The sequence below is a fragment of the Haliotis cracherodii genome, unplaced genomic scaffold, assembly GCF_022045235.1.
Source record: "Haliotis cracherodii isolate W230 unplaced genomic scaffold, xgHalCrac1.p SCAF_8, whole genome shotgun sequence".
NCBI lineage: Eukaryota > Metazoa > Mollusca > Gastropoda > Lepetellida > Haliotidae > Haliotis > Haliotis cracherodii.
In genome coordinates, this window is record NW_027266341.1 from 22,489,438 (window position 1) to 22,505,922 (window position 16,485).

The 16,485-nt window shown below is 38.6% G+C and overlaps 3 protein-coding genes across 5 annotated transcripts in view; 1 reads left to right on the plus strand and 2 right to left on the minus strand.

Moving 5' to 3' along the window:
- Positions 1–16,485, plus strand: part of LOC139450549 (protocadherin-11 X-linked-like) — a 212,106-nt gene that overhangs the window by 144,567 nt on the left and 51,054 nt on the right. The window lies entirely within an intron of this gene.
- LOC139450862 (high mobility group nucleosome-binding domain-containing protein 5-like) lies at positions 4,350–5,468 on the minus strand. Its single transcript, XM_071232698.1, has one exon. It carries the CDS (start codon positions 5,466–5,468, stop codon positions 4,350–4,352), a length of 1,119 nt encoding a protein of 372 aa, XP_071088799.1.
- LOC139450863 (uncharacterized) lies at positions 11,757–13,403 on the minus strand. Its single transcript, XM_071232699.1, has one exon. The coding sequence runs from the start codon at positions 13,401–13,403 to the stop codon at positions 11,757–11,759; it is 1,647 nt and encodes a 548-aa protein (XP_071088800.1).

Consider the following 16,485-nt stretch of genomic DNA (forward strand, 5'->3'; position numbering starts at 1 on the left):
AATAAATGTAACCAGGAGAATACTGAAGGTATATGATATATGGGTTTGTCAGATTAAAGTTCATATGTATAAATGGGATTGTCTCCCTTTACAGCAGATCTGTGGATGGAAAAACATTTCATCTTAAACTTCCTTTGACATAAGAAGATGAGATATTGTTACAATTTAGAACCATAAATGATTTATGAGAGCTGAAGAAGCCTTTTACTGTAATACTGAAATAAAATGAAAAGGAGGAACGGTCAATGATAAATCAGTATATGTTTTATGACTTATAGGGGATATCCCTTTTCCCTTTATAGGAGAGTTGATGTACCATAAATCTATGAAGTTTTCCTTTGGCAGGAATAAGTTGATATGGAAGACAAAAGAAACATCAAAAATCTCTTATACAGAGTATGTAATACCCTTCATGGACAAGAAAACTGGATGCTTCCCAATTTCACATCACTTTTAATTTTTTACTTTCGGGACATATATCTATTAAATATATTTGATCAATAATCACGTTATAATCCCTTGTCTTACAGTCTAGACCTTAGGGGCAAATTATAATATAATAATAGCATAGCATTTAGACAAAGGTCGTTTACAAAGAAGTGTACACCTATAGGAATGTGTGATTAGTTTTGGTAACCCGAAGCCCCTTGCTAGTTGTGCTGTCAAGACGATTGTAATTTTCATTACTATCTCCCTGAATTGGCCTTTACCTGTGAAGTCTCGATCACCTTAATGACTGTCCTCATGGCAATTGAGACATTTGCAGTGCTTGTGATGATGTTGATAATGGCAGCATCAGTTGTGGGCTCATCTACCCGAACCCAGGCTCACCTGGTTGAGGATGCTGTCTGCCTTGTTGAACTTAATGGATCTTAACAGTAAGAGGCTATGCTCAAGGACAGTGTTGATTGGTTAGAAATACTCCAGGTTTCCAGAAAGGCATGTCTCTCTGTGTGAGCAGTCTTGGAGGGAGGCTTTAAGAACTCAGAAAGAAAACAAGGTATATGGAATTCTTCTGATTATTTTATATTTGGGGTGTTTATTGGGGTGGCTCATTGGGCCAGGGGTATTGTGATCAGATATTTAAGTACAGAACTCGATGAATGAATTTTTACACAACATGTCAGGATTATCTCACACCCAGTACAGTTGGCTCCACATATTGGTCTTATGTGTGACACTTTATTCACGAAGCTACCCGATTTCTGAAATAAGTAAATGTATATTTGAAACCATGTATTATATGAAACCATGTGCTGTGTTCCCATTCTTTAGTTTCTGCAGTGTTCATATGTGTCCTTCCACTAGGTTAAAACCCCTTCTAATCTCAAGCTTCAGAATTTCAGCCTTTTGGTCCCCAAATATTCCTTCCCAAATGAGGTAACCCTTATAAAAAAAAGGCTTGAAAAGATGCATCCTTGTGATTCAACTGATTTGATGGATAGGATGTATTTCATTTAATTTTGTAACCATCTGATTGCCATTCATGAGCCAAATTTATATAAAAAAGTTAAATTCCAAGATTAAAATTGAATTGTCATTAAAGGTACATTTGTGTATCTATTACACAAATTCATAAGGTCATCAGGTATATTCCTGTATCTGCACCAGAGTGTCACTGAGTACAATTAATTTGCCATAACCAATATGAATTTGATCAGCCATTGTTTTCATTTATTCATTACCCACACTGTTGTTACAGTTATAAATATATAGATCCAATTTGGTCAATCATTTTGACCAAAGCTCATGAGAATCAGAATGGACTATTGTCATAAAAACATCATTACATATTAATGTTTTCATCTCAAATGGAAAATAGTATATACAAAGCTCCTCACAGCAATACTAGTTCTATGCCCTCTATGTTTTTACTGGTGCCACTCAAAACTCCTGACTGTGCATGCTACATCATTCAGTGACTCTTTTATAGAATTGCTGTTTACGGCCTATTGAGGATCCTCCAAAAATTCTTTACCAATATGTAGGGAGAGGTCTAGATGACGAAAGACAGGATTATTCATTTCTAAACATCACATTTTCATATCATGTTCATCTCAAAACAGGTTTAATAAGATAACTTTAAGGTTTGTACATACGCCTGTATTTGAAAAATGGTTGAACTTGAGAGTTTTGGACAAATAGAAAAATTAGTTGTTTGAAGTATGGTGGTGGCAGATATTTCAACATGATGTAAATAACCAAGAGAAGGTGTGGCTTGCTGTTTTGGAACAGCAGTTGCTATGCATGTGTAAGAATAATTCATATGTTTCTATAAAAAGAAAGTAAGTAACACTCAGCTCTGACATTTTCACACACACCTAATATTCCTTAAATCCCAGTACTCACAATGCAGAATAGGTAATTAAATTTAAAAAACCAGAGGATATTCATATTCGCATATCTGTCACAAGAAAATTAACAATCCAAACTAAACCGTTTTACAGTGCCAGGATGTTATTGCCCCCAGAACAGGTCACAGCGCCATAGCAACTGTGTGACTAATATGGTATTATGTCTTCCCTCAGCAACTTTTTTCGTCTCAATCCTCAGACTTCTGTTACACATGAATACACAAAATACACCCTTGGATCAAATTTCCTTACTAAATCAATAAACAGTATGACCAAACCAGACACCCTTTGATAAGTTTAGAAGCACTGAGACAAACCTCAAGGAAGCATTCATAATCTGTGGTAAGTGTAGCCAATATTGAATTAATATTGAATATTTTTTATTTAGGTCCCTCTGTATGTAATATAATTTTTTACACTTGCTGAAATGATTTTTTTTCCATGTTCGTCGTGTAAGGAAATCAATGAAAATTGCATTAGGCATCGATTTCTACTTAAGATTTTGTAATTATGAAATTGTGGTTGAAGAAAAAGAAGTTATTTTATACATAAAGGATTGATCGTTTTTGTTAACCCATTTATTATGTTAATTATTAATGGCAGAGAAATACTGACAAATAACACTTTTAAACAGAATGAGGCCAACATATGGTGACAGTGACAAGTCATGCTCTATTCTGGATGACTGAAACGAAATGTATTTAATGGTCTATTGGAAGCATGCTAATTTTTTTCATTCTTTTCCATGAATAGTTACGATATAGAATATAGGATATATTCCATTAGCATATGGATGAGAGCAACAGATGGCATATAAGACGCCAATTGATCTAAAGCCTAAATACATCGGGGTTTATACACTTCAACCATTCTCATCTTTCTATCATTTAATACTGTAATGTTTTTTCACCAATAATTACATTGTTTCAGAATAGACGTTTGGTCTATATCTTATAATCATAAAAGAAAGGACACTGAAAATGAGGCCACAATTCATGGGCCTAGTAAATGCAACAGTATTGGCGCCAACAACTTTAGTCTTCCTTTTTCTAATTCTTGGGTCCCTTCATTATCTGTCATTTCTATAATTGACTTTTTTGCCTTCCTTCTTTTGACTTTCTCTTTGTTTATGCTTCTTTCCTCTGTCTGCCTCTGTTTTGTCAGATAATCTAGACTGGTTATTGTCTGGAGTTTTATATTTCTTCCCTGTTCCACTCCTTCATTCTTCTTACTTTTTTTCCAGAACCTCATTTCAGAGTGAGTTGAGGTGAAATGGGGTTTAACGTCGCGTCCAAGATTATTGCACTTGTATAGTGATAATGTGCATGCACGTGTGTGTGTCAGTGTGTGTGGCTGCTTGTACTAGTCCGGACTGATGCCGATTTATAGTGCTAGCTCACTGAGATACCATGTCGCAGTTTGACATGAATACCTAACTCAGACACAGTATACTGACTCTGAGCCGACCAGTCCTTGTTTTGTCCCCTTAATGATGAGCGTACCATCTTTTAACATCTTTTGGTATGACGCGGCCGGGGATTGAACTCCGGACCTTCCAATCTCCGGGCGGACACTCTACCACTAGACTATGGAGGCGGTCGATTGCAGAGTGACTATTGAATATGTCCACTGATGATCACACACAAATATAGTGAAGGAGCTCCCAACCAAAAACAGCATGTTAAGGGGTGTGATAAGATGTGGAGATACAAGTCATTGTCAGGCATGAAAAACCACAGCATTATGTTTACATTTATTTACAGAATGTCACACGTATTATTCAGTTCTTTTCTTTTCTTATGCTCTGATTGTCTGTCTTACAAGGACAGTGGGGTGGCCTAGTGGTTAAAGTGTTTGCCCATCATCCCAAAGACTAAGGTTCGATTACCCACATGGGTACACTATGTGAAGCCCATTACTGGTGTTCCCTGACATGATTTCGCTGGAATATTGCTAAATGAGGCGTAAAACGATATTCACTCCATCTTACCAAACTCACTGGTCACTTCCTTCCTCAACATTCGGTTTCCCCATCTGTCCATCCTTGTTCTGTTTCTCCATCTGTCCATCCTTGTTCTGTTTCTCCATCTGTCCATCCTTGTTCTGTTTCCCCATCTGTCCATCCTTGTTCTGTTTCTCCATCTGTCCATCCTTGTTCTGTTTCTCCATCTGTCCATCCTTGTTCTGTTTCCCCATCTGTCCATCCTTGTTCTGTTTCTCCATCTGTCCATCCTTGTTCTGTTTCTCCATCTGTCCATCCTTGTTCTGTTTCCCCATCTGTCCATCCTTGTTCTGTTTCTCCATCTGTCCATCCTTGTTCTGTTTCTCCATCTGTCCATCCTTGTTCTGTTTCTCCATCTGTCCATCCTTGTTCTGTTTCTCCATCTGTCCATCCTTGTTCTGTTTCCCCATCTGTGCATCCTTGTTCTGTTTCTCCATCTGTCCATCCTTGTTCTGTTTCTCCATCTGTCCATCCTTGTTCTGTTTCCCCATCTGTCCATCCTTGTTCTGTTTCTCCATCTGTCCATCCTTGTTCTGTTTCCCCATCTGTCCATCCTTGTTCTGTTTCTCCATCTGTCCATCCTTGTTCTGTTTCTCCATCTGTCCATCCTTGTTCTGTTTCTTCATCTGTCCATCCTTGTTCTGTTTCTCCATCTGTCCATCCTTGTTCTGTTTCTCCATTTGTCCATCCTTGTTCTGTTTCCCCATCTGTCCATCCTTGTTCTGTTTTTCCATCTGTGCATCCTTGTTCTGTTTCTCCATCTGTCCATCCTTGTTCTGTTTCCCCATCTGTCCATCCTTGTTCTGTTTCTCCATCTGTCCATCCTTGTTCTGTTTCCCCATCTGTCCATCCTTGTTCTGTTTCCCCATCTGTCCATCCTTGTTCTGTTTCTCCATCTGTCCATCCTTGTTCTGTTTCTCCATCTGTCCATCCTTGTTCTGTTTCTCCATCTGTCCATCCTTGTTCTGTTTCTCCATCTGTGCATCCTTGTTCTGTTTCCCCATCTGTCCATCCTTGTTCTGTTTCTCCATCTGTCCATCCTTGTTCTGTTTCTTCATCTGTCCATCCTTGTTCTGTTTTTCCATCTGTCCATCCTTGTTCTGTTTCCCCATCTGTCCATCCTTGTTCTGTTTTTATCACTTGCTGGTTTTTTTTCTTAATTCCACCATCACTTAATTCCAGCATCTCTTGTCTCCCATGTCCATCAGATCTTGAAGTTGAAACAGTTAGCCATTTGCTCAATATTGTTGCCAAGAGTTGCATCCCTTAGACATGCCAGGATCTGTTTGTTATGGATTTGAATCCCAGATCCGCCCTGAATATCAACCTAGGTTTGAAGCCAAAGTAGTAACTATCCATGTCCTGCATCACTTTGAGCTGGCTTCTCACATGAGCTGACATGGATGATACAACTGAAATACTGTTCAAAGCTATGTTATACAAAGCAGGCACCATTTTATAAGCTGAGGAACTCAGAGACAATCCGTAGGAAACATTCATAAACTGTGGTGTTAAAAATGCCTGCCTTCCCCATGCTAGCCTTGCTCCAAGGCTGTACTGAAAGATGAATCCATGGATGCGTAGTAATTCTGTCCTCATAATATGTAAGACTAGAAAAGTGGACAGTACATCTAAGAATGCCAGTCTTAGTGTTCTTAGTATTTATATAAACTAGAAATTATGTTTTAAATTAATAATTATTGCCTTAGAGACTTGTGCAAGTCTATTCCCATGCCTGTCACATTCTACCTTTCTTTGCCCCTACATGCTTAAATTATCATATCTCGCCTTTCATCTTTTCTTGTCTTGCTCTTTATCAAAATCATTTCTCCCCTGAAACCATCAAATCATCTACCTTCAACTCATAAAATCTTTCATCACTTTTTTTCTTTCCCCTTTCACTAGTTTTCCCTCTTCCCTTTCTCCTCATCACATCCCTTTTCTTTCTCTCATCACTCCAGTTCGTGTCAACGTTTTTCTTTTCTCCACTCACCCTGTTTTCCTTCCATTATGTTTGTGTAAAATCATGTGTGATCCTTCAACTGGAAGCCATCAGGTTATATTCTAAACCCTCATCCTTCGTGTGCAACATGACACGACAATGTTTCGCGCAGGAAGCGGAGATTAGAGTTGTAGGTTTACATGGTACAGCCAGGTTATGGCACATTGCATTTATTATCTAATTGGTAATTTGATGATAAGCTGTACAAGGTGTGTGGATTAGCGAAAACATATTTCACATTACGAGCATTTATGAAATAGGTTTGCCCTTTACTCAATACACTTTTAGGCTGTTAATTCTGTTTGTAGTGTAATTTTGAGTTTTAAAATAGCTTTGAAAGTACATTAAAGGCACTCTGAATAATTAATATTGTTTTCCATGATAAAGATATTGGGAAGCAATGAAATATAACCATTCCAACCTTATCTATCTGAAAGGACAACAAGTGATGGAGTAAATAATTTGTAAAAAGCAATAACCAAAGGATGTTATCAAAACATTTGTTTATTTTAAGATTTTGTGACTATTTAAAAGTCTTGGGGTTTGGAAACTGATATTTGAGAATATGTCTGAATAGTCAAAAAAACATTTTGTTTCTAGATAATATTTATTTTATGGTTGTAAGAACATGATTTTTTTCATATAAGAATGTCTTCTTTATGACTTGTTTCATAGGCATTTCTAAGAAGTTGAGGGATGACAAAGTAGACAAAAGTTTATTGACAACAAGTTCTTATGGTAATACATGTAGTGACATTTCGGTATTGATCCCGAAACTTTTATCAAGCAAGCATTGTCAAGTAACTACTTCAAGACTTGCTTGGTAACAATATAAGGATCTATACCAAAACGTTGCTTTTACAGTATAATAAAGAAGTTGTTATCCATAAACTATTGTCTGCTTTGTCTTCATCATGTTGATGTAAGACAAGAATAATGGGCTTCTATCTTACATGTATCTGTCACTGTTTGCTTCTTACTGACAAAATATGACAGGAACTAAAAGCGAGGAATAGGAAACTTTGATATGCTGAACTATTTATGGAAATACATACGTTGCAATAATATCTATTTGAGAAAAATAGGTTTTGTTGGGATATAGATGTTTACAACCCTATTACCCAGCATAAATATTTGAACATATTTGTCAGGGGAACAAGGATTTATGGGGTTTTTTGGTTTATGATGTCTTAATTTCAATATTTTATGCAGCTGTAGTCAGTTTGGTAATGCATGTTTTACTATATTTCTATAAAACCTTCCCTATTACTTTGAACAGGACATGTATACACATTGAAAGTTCATTTGGTTAATTGGAGAAGGGTACATAAATTTGCTGATTACAATTTTAATTATTAAAAAAAAAGAAATATGTTTATTTCGTTTCTGATCTGTTCTTACTTTTAACCTATCCCATTTTCTAAAATCGCTAAAACTGCACTTCGATGTCCTTTAATCATGTAATTGGACCATTTCACAAATAAATATTTTATAACCATTTCTAGGTTAGACATGCAATACCATGAAATTTGTAACAGAATTAGCCTTAACAAACACTTCATGTGGATTTTAAGCTAGTGCTCAGTGGGGTGTCTGATTCAGTACATGACAAACAACATTGAATGTTGCCATTTTACATCTTCCCAGAGGTCCAGAATGATAAAGCAGCTCACACACTTCCAGTCGCTTAACTACTTCAATTACGATGCCGTCTATTGGCCTACCTGTATTCTGTCATTATAGCATAATACTCTTCACTATTAAATCATAGCCGGCGGTCACCTAACTATTAAGTCATAGGCTGGAGAGGTTTGATGCAATTTAATGTTCAACGTCAAACAAATTGAAATCGGCGAAGCATGTTTTATTGATGATTATGTGACAAGTCTCTTCGATACAAGATCATAAACTAGTGGCTTGTCATACAAAGTGGTTTGTGATTTTGTTACGGGTTTCCTCCTTGGGTGATGCAAATTTGATAGTTTTGTCATTTTTGGCCGATTTGAAATCAGAAGTGCTTTATGTGATCACGTTCAGGCAGTTTGAGGGGTGGTTGAAAGTGTTTTATGTTTATTGACAAGGATGTAAGGCTATATGAATACATTGAATTATGACATTGAACTCTCATGGCATTAAGGGTAATGGTTTAATAGTTAATCTCGGCTTGGTATAATCTATCAAAGTTATCTAATGTATTTATTACCTATTTCATTAACATGGACACCTAATGCGTTTCAGACATTTTAGCATTTAGCTGGGAGATAAATGCAGTCTATGGTATTAATGTGTCAGAAAATCCATCAGTCATCTTGGAAAGTATAAAAAATATTCTGGAAATGTTTAATTTGAGTTTGTTTTTGTTAGTACATAATAAACTGAGGATGTAGATTGATGTTTATTCTTTGTTTAAGGCGTTGTCTTTTGATCAGTGATGTTGATCTTTGCACAGCTACACAATTGATCAGAAGTGGCATAAATATATTATTTTTCGGAACAAACTCTGATTTTTTATCCTACTTCAGAACAATATTGTCACATGACCAGTTAGCAGTGACACCAATTTCTTCTACTGTGAATCCTTGTTTTACTCTGACAATAGTGAGTGAGTTGGGTTTAATGCCACTTTTAACAGTATTCCAGTTATATCACGGCGTGTCAGCTTAATGTGGGAGGAAAGCCCGAAGTGATGCAGGTCCCAGATGTTTACCACTTCGGTGAAACCCAACAGCACGGGTATGGTGCTGATAAACCTAGAAACATAATCGGGGCGAACCGGGATTTGAACCCACCTTTATAGGTTTCTGGCGTGCCAAAGGGATGCAACTCTGCACAGAAAATCGTGGCGCCTTGGATGACTGGGCCTCCCGTGCCCCCTACTCTGACAATAACAACACGTCTATGAATTACCAGTGACAGCGGTCACCAGTCACTAGATACAGGCGACACTGGTCACTGTTTCAAGTGACACAGGAGTGGCAACATCTGTTATTATGTATCGTGATGAAACCTATTTTCCTTGCCACTGTCCCACAATGCTTCCACAAATACACATCAAAGACAGGCCACAGAATCCATACATACCAGAACATATACACTCAATGCCCTCGCATTGTTTTCTCAGACAAGTCAGCTTTTAGTTTTACTTTTGACAATAATAAGATTCTCTGAATGTGTTGGATGTGAAAAAGGGTTTCAAAATGTTACATTTCATATTAGCCTACTGTTAACAGAATATGTCTCCTACTCCTAAAAAATCATTTACTTATTAATCGTCACAAAACCAACACACACCCTAATGTCATGAATAACAGCACGTTAAGGCTTAACGGAGACTGAACACAACAATAATATTGTTAGTCAAAAAGTCTCTATTCTATTAACAGTTTATTCTTTCTTTTCAAAAGAGCTCATGAATTGATAATACTATCAGTGTCCTCAGGGAATCCCTATCAGCAACATCTGCACCTAAACTTGACAGTATGCCTTTAAAAAGTCACACGCCTATTGCATAAACTTCCATCTTGTCTATGTCTGAGAGAAAAGGGGCACCTGTTTGGTCAATAGTTGGGAAAGTGATGTTTGTTTCATGGCAACTCTTTCTCTAGTGACATTTACTAATTGGATATCTGTTGTTGGGTTACGGCTTGTGTTTGCTTTCAAATGGCTGTTTATTTATTTATATTTCAGCAGTTTGATGTGCTATTTAAACATGGGTAATGGAAAAATGTATGTTTCTTTACCATGTATATTGCAGGTGATCCTTGTAAATAGCTATGTTTGGCTCATCTGTCATGAACTGTTACAATCCGTTCTGAGATGGTGTTGGATTCAGCGTCTTGCCCACGGATCCTTCAGTCAAAGGACAGGGATACTTTCCACAAAGTGATCACATCACTACACTCATCCCATTAATGTGTGGGAGTTATGATAGCCAAAGTGATGGAATTACTTTGTTTTGGCATGTGTTTCCAAAGTCTGATGCCTGTATGATCATGCGTACCTTTTTACTTTTGTGCTTTTCAGAAAGGAAATTCCAAAAATTTATAATGCAATATCAATCAAAATAGACTAGAGCGGGTGGGGCAGTACTCGGACACTTAACGTTCCTAACGGCATGCAAGTTGAACCAAAGTACCTATTGACTTTCTTTCATCGTATATGTGAAGGAAGGTAACTGCTGTGGTGATTATACTCGGTAGTGGTTGTGTTCGTGCGCTTGTTTCAGCAAATTCTTATGATATTTACTCGACGACTACTTCGGTAGTAATCGGACGCCTGCGGTTGAAGTCGGACACCCTTGCGGCAGTACCCGGACACTTTAAGAATTTTTAAAAAATGTCTTAACCGAATATAACATAATTACAATTGTGTTTTTTTTTTACTGTGTCAATGAGAACATCAAAATAATAGCAACATAAATACAACTTCATTGGCTTATCTTCTCATTTTGGCATCACTGTACACAGATACATGTGTTGTTTTTATACTGACATTAGGTTTCTTCTCAGTCACTAAACCCAAACGCTGTCACCATCGAATCCTGTTTCATTCAGTCTTTCTATTATTTTGAATAAAGTACGACGTTGTGGCTTGATACGCAATAAATAAAAACAGTCTAGTTTTGGGCCCCCACCCCTAACAGGCCCGCTGTGAGTAATTCTACCAGTAAAGAACGGTGTCACATTTAAAACGCAATCTTCCATCATCAGAGGAGTGAGTACTCCTGACAACTGTAAGGGAACTCTGCCGACGACGCGGCCAGCTATGTCCCGTAAAACCTGTCTATTGGGTGGGGGCCGGACTTCCAGATCTAAACTACGAAAATGTATGTCAGCTTCATCGGGAATACTAATTTTGAGAGCGTTTACGTCATATATGTTTTCTGGTTCCTGATTCATCTTCAGTGCCATAAATGGTAACGGCTTCACATGATACACATGGTACCTATGAAGAAAGAAAATATAATATGAGAAGTGGCAACATTCGCTAAATAATCTTCCGTTGTTAATTAGGTGCAAAGTCTATCATTAACCTGGTACTTCATAGTTGTCATATATTTCCCAAAAACTTATACTCATAGAAATAAACCAGTACATCAAATGAATATAGTTTCAGGTTTAATATTACCCAGTTATTGACGAAAATATTGCGATGGGTTTCGTGCTATGGTGATAGCTGACAGCATTGGTGTCTATACCCCACCCTGGTGGTCCAGAGTATGCATGAATCTCGTGGAAAAGGGCGTCAAAGGGATATTCCATTTTTCTGTTAAAATATGAAAAATATGTTCATTTTTTGTACATTTTAATGTGAAATGAACACTGATTTCACTTCTTTCAAAAAAGCAAACTGTGCCAACAATAACATTCACATTGCAGGGAAACGGGTTTTTTCCCTCTCAGCTACAAGTGTCACACGTGAAGGGAAGGTCGGCGAGTTGTTGATGTGTTAATGTCTGGTATCCCAGGCAATTCTTGTGGAACCATTTGGTACAATTAAGACACCCCACCCAGTCATCATTTGCCGCCAAATCCCGACCCAAACAAAGGTGACAAAAATCCCGGAGGGAATCATCGGAAAAATCGATGTCGTCGTCGTATTCGTCGTCATCCATGTAGGGAATCTCGGATTCAGAGAGATCTTCGTCACTGTCTAGTGTTGCTTTGCTTTTCTTTTCTATTTGTTTTAAGAGTTTGTATGCCTTTTTCTCGTCTTCTTGCTTTCTCTTTTGCACACGCTTCTCTTCCCGTTCTTTTTCCCTTAGGGCTTTCCGGGCTGCTTTCTCTTCTTCTCGTTTAAGCTTTATTTCCTCTCTCATTCGCTTTCTGCTTTCTTTCATCTGTTTCTCTTCCTCTGCCTTTCTCTTCTTTTCAAGGAGAAGTTCCCTGATGTCTTCTCCTGAGGCAGATTTGGGTAACACTGTAGGTTTATACTTTTGGGTACGGCTCCGTACTTTAGGGAGAACTAAATATTTGTCAAATGCGTCACTGGAAGATGTGTGGGCTGTGGCTGATGTAGAATGTAAGACGAGGTGTGAAGTGTCTGTTTGGGGTGTTGTGCTATGTGCAGTTTGTGATTTTACTGGTGCATGAGGGTCTGTATGGGGTGATGGCAGAGTTGTTTGTACGGCTGGTGAGGATGCATATTCTGGTGATGTTAGTGTAGCGGAAGGTTGGGATGGGGTGTCTGCTGGGGGTGCAAATGTGAATGTTCTGACTGTGGATGGGGTTACAGGGGTTGACTGAAGGACTGGTTTGCATGGTTCAAAGATGGTGCTGGGTTTTAATTTCTGATTATCGGTAACCTTACCAGGATTGAGCGGAAACAGCCCTGATTCGAGGAAACCCCTCTTCGCATTTTCTGTTGTAGCTGCCCTTACCCAAGCAGTTTTAAATACACTGGCAAAGGTACATTTCCTAACACATTCGCCGATGTTTGAAATCTGAAAATCTCGGACAGATTGGCGCCATGCATGTTTGAGTGGACTGAACAAGCTCAGGTCCAATGGCTGTATAACATGTGATGCGTGTGATGGGAGACAGTACAGGACGATGTTGTTCTCCACACAAACAGTGCACGCTTCAAGGGTAAGGTGCGTTGAATGACCGTCCAGAAACAGAATTATTGGTTTCTTGATTGCCTGTTTATCGACATGGGGAATGAAACAAGTTTTAAGCCAAGAAACAAATAGTTCTGCGTCCATCCAGCCATTCTCGGTTCGCCCTAGAACCGCCTCCTCAAAACCATCTAGGGGGTTGTATTTGAACCTGCTGCCGGGAAAGACGATCATGGGGGGAGTGTAGTCACCTGAAGCACTTGCACAAGCAAGAACTGTTATCTGGCTCTTGTCTGAGGCCGAGAAGTTATAAACTGTCTGGGATCCTCGTTCGGCCAGAACCCTACCACTCTTTGGACACATGGGGAAACCCGACTCATCAGCATTATACAGCCTTGATGGGTCATGCAAGATGTCTGAATCAGTTTTGTCAGCGATGTAGGTTGTGAAGGTATCAAACCAATCAGCAATTTTTTGTTGTGATACCATAGCACGTTCTTTTGAAAGTTGTGTTGGTGTTCTTACTGATATTGTAGGGTTTCGTTTTAAGAAAGCCCTAAACCAATCCCTACCAGGTCTGTCATCAGTAAAAGGATTCTCCCTACCATCTAATTTGATTATTTTCTGGACCGTGTCTAACAGTTCGTCCCTTGTCCGGCCGTACCCTATACTCGACATGTGTATAGCCCAATCTGAAAGATGTCTTTCCTCGTCTTTTGATAAGATGGGTGAAGGACCTTTGCGGTAAACAAGAGGTACTTTATTTGAGAGTTTGTCATGCAGAGTACTTTTTGGTATACCAAAAGCGACGGCAGCTTTGCGTGCAGACATCTGCTTGGCGTTAACAGCATCCATAGCCCGCTTTAAGTTTTCAATTGAATAGGCAGGCTTTCCTCCTCGAACGCTCATTTTAGCAAATCTACACAGACGGTCCTACAATATAATTAGAACTAGTCAATGGAACTATCATATCCATATACTGAAGAATAACGGGAATGTTACTGATACGTAATAACTTCTGTTATCAGATTAGAATGAATGAGGGTACTGATGGGTGACACGTAAAAAACGTTCAGTTTCATCGCAAAAGTAAAATATGACTGATAAACGACACTGAGATAACGTCTTTTTATGAGATTGACAGTTACAGAATGTTTACACTAAAAGCATGCAACTGACATACTGTACGTATTAACCCCCTGAATAACACCCCCAAAGACAAAGTCACGTGCACCACCCCACCCCATCCCCAATCAGAACCCTCTTAAAGTATGTCACTGGCGATCGAAAAAAACCTATTTTTTCATTTTGCATTTTCTTAATAGCTTTTTTTCAATTATTTTTATTTAAAAAAATTCTGATATGTATTTCCAAATTTTATTTGTCGACTGTCCGAGTACTGCCTTCCCACGTAATTTCTCCGAGGTAGTAGTCGGACACAGCTTAATTAGGTTATTTTTAGAATTTTCGCGCCAAACGTTTCCATGTTGGCACGGTCGATTCACAAGAAGTCGCCAAAAACAGAAAAAGCAGACCAGAAACTAGTCGTGAGGAATCTATAACCTTATGATCAGAAACTACAATGCATTGCCAAAACGCAACAAAATGCGTGGGCGACATGGTCACGTGGGAAAACATGCACACGAGCTTTTATCGTGAGTGTTACCAGTAGCAGACGAATCTTTTCTGACGTCAGGGAGGAAGAGGAAGAAGCCTGCGTGAAAATTATGCCCATCAGTACTTTTGTTTATTGTGTACACGTGTTAATTTGCTGGGTTTCCGGGTACTGCCACTGTCCGAGTATTGCCCCACCCGCTCTACCTTCTTGTCAAATCAAAAGAAGTTAGCAGTTTGGTTGTATTTGTAATATGAAAACAAACAAATTTATCCATTGACATATAGCTTCTTGGCGCTTTCGGTCATGAGTAGGTGAGTTGTGCGGTGCTGACAAACCTAGAAACATAATCTGGGCGAACCGGCATTCTAGCATGGCCAAAAGATGCAACTCTGCACAGCATATAAGGGTGCCATAGACAACTGGGCCACCCTTGCCCTTCTTTCTGTCATGATATAACAGATACTGTTCAAAGTAACATCACACCCAATTCACTTAGCACTTTCTCCATGTGTTATATTCTATAACATAATAAGCGAAGATGGAAGTAAATTGCCCTGACGGTTCCAAGCCGATAAAGCAGACACTGTAAGTGGGCTTTGGTACTGGGTTCAAATCCCAAGAGATCAGTTCCTGTAATTGGTCATGACATGTAATAAGAGGTTTGCCTTTGGGCGTGGGAGATTGAGACTACGTGTCCTAGCATATAGCTCACCTGAATTGAGCATGAAAAATTAAGACGACATGCCCTGGCATATAGCTCACCTGAATTGGGCATGAGAAATTGAGACTACATGTCCTGGCATATAGCTCACCTTAATTGGGCATGAAAAATGGAGACGACATGTCCTGGCATATAGCTCACCCGAATTTGAGACTGGTGCAGAGTGTGACCTGGCTCATAGTGTGTCATCGTGCCCTAATGACATGGACCATTCATCATGCTATCAACCACTGGTTTGCCTGCATATTACTTCAACTGTGACAACATTCACTCTCCCACTCCAGCAAAACACTTGACTTTATTAAAGTATTTTCAGAAAGTTAAAAAGTTCTTCCCTTCATTACAAACCACAACATACGTAAAAGAAGAAAAAAGCACTTTTTACGCAAAATGTGCATCGCTAACTTTATTGCTTGCATGCCAGCACCGAATGCACTCCAGTATCTCATTTGTGTACAGCTCTAATCATATTTCACTAGTTCAGCAGGGATGGATGTTAACTATTCTGTTTGAATTTGATCTGCTAATCCTCTCAATCATCCCAATGGAAACAGTAATCATGTACGATGCTCCATTCATGAGCCAAAGGTGGCATTTAACATGTAGGCAAAACGTTCTCCTCCAACTACTTCCATCACCAAATGTATATGTTTGTGACCGGTTCCAGCCGCACGATGTAACTTTGCAGTGTGCTATTTTCCTGTGAAATAGTTTCAAAATCAGATCAGTTTGATATCAATACCCTCATGACAAAAAGATCTAAATAAAACACATAAAATCAAGATTATATTTTCCCACCAACTAATCATATGTCTCATAAGTATTTCTAGGTAAAATTATTAAAAGGGTTGCCTTCCCTAAGCATCACTCTATAGTTATGGCTGATGAATATTAGTCACAGGAGAATGGACATTGGTTGATGGTGTTCACTAGCCTGAACAGATAATGTTTAAATATTCTCGGAATCATCTATGCCTCGCTACTTTGACAACACTGGACATTCATCCCGTTTCACGCAGTGTGTATAGGCTGGAAGCATATTTGTACTTGTTATGTGTTTATTTGATTAACATATGCATAAATCATCTCCATAGATTTTGTTGAATAACATGTGACGAGGAGGGACAGTGGTGCCGAGAGGTGCTTTATTGGATGGATGAAGTGTAAGATGCCTGTCTATTCTAAGTATGCTTGTATCATGACTGGAATATATATTGAACAAAAATGTGAAT